This window comes from Sceloporus undulatus, chromosome 10 (genome assembly GCF_019175285.1).
Source record: "Sceloporus undulatus isolate JIND9_A2432 ecotype Alabama chromosome 10, SceUnd_v1.1, whole genome shotgun sequence".
Lineage (NCBI taxonomy): Eukaryota > Metazoa > Chordata > Lepidosauria > Squamata > Phrynosomatidae > Sceloporus > Sceloporus undulatus.
The window spans coordinates 172,743-173,298 of record NC_056531.1 but is presented as its reverse complement, the minus strand read 5'-3'; the positions used below and the strand labels follow the sequence as shown (position 1 = coordinate 173,298).

Here is a 556-nt window from a genome sequence, read left to right as displayed (position 1 = left end):
CCTTCAAAGCATCAGGGCCACAGGGAGCCAAGACAGCCACTTAGGGCCAACTCTCTCCATTCAAACGTTCACAGAGACACGTGTCAGCCTGACCCAGGCTGGCTTTCTCACCATCTCGAGAAAGTGGGCTCCAAGGCAAGGCTCCCGCAGGGCTTCCTCCTTCCAAAAAAGCAAACAATGGACCCGTGAATGGCAGGGTTCAGACGATCTCTTGGACCCCGGGTTGGGTTTCTTTCCTCTGGCTTTTTATGCAGATGGTCTTTCCAGACGTCATCGGGGAAGGCGGAGCCAGGAAGGCACCCAAACAGAGCAGCCGGCTCCAGGCTTTCCTTTTCCCCGCGTCCCGAAAGCGAAACTGGGAGGCAAGAAAACGAAAGCCAGCCTCTGGCCTCAGACGGCCTCCTTAGTAGGGTCGGCAGAATAGTAGCTGCTGGGTTTTTGGATTCTGGTTGCCCCCCCCCCCCAAAAAAAATCCCCAGGGTTCCTTGGAACCCACTTTGCAAGAGCTCTGCTGATATATATATACGACTCGGGGATCCCTAAGGGTCATCCAGTC

At 55.4% G+C, this 556-nt stretch overlaps 1 protein-coding gene across 1 annotated transcript in view; it reads right to left on the bottom strand.

Moving 5' to 3' along the window:
• The window catches only part of ISG15 (ISG15 ubiquitin like modifier), a 2,245-nt gene extending 1,977 nt beyond the window's left edge, over nt 1–268 (bottom strand). Inside the window, exon 1 of the mRNA XM_042441927.1 lies at nt 112–268. Coding sequence (XP_042297861.1) covers nt 112–114 — 3 coding nt within the window. The 5' untranslated portion in view covers nt 115–268. The remainder of the gene's footprint in view (nt 1–111) is intronic.
• Nucleotides 269–556: the final 288 nt, after the last annotated feature.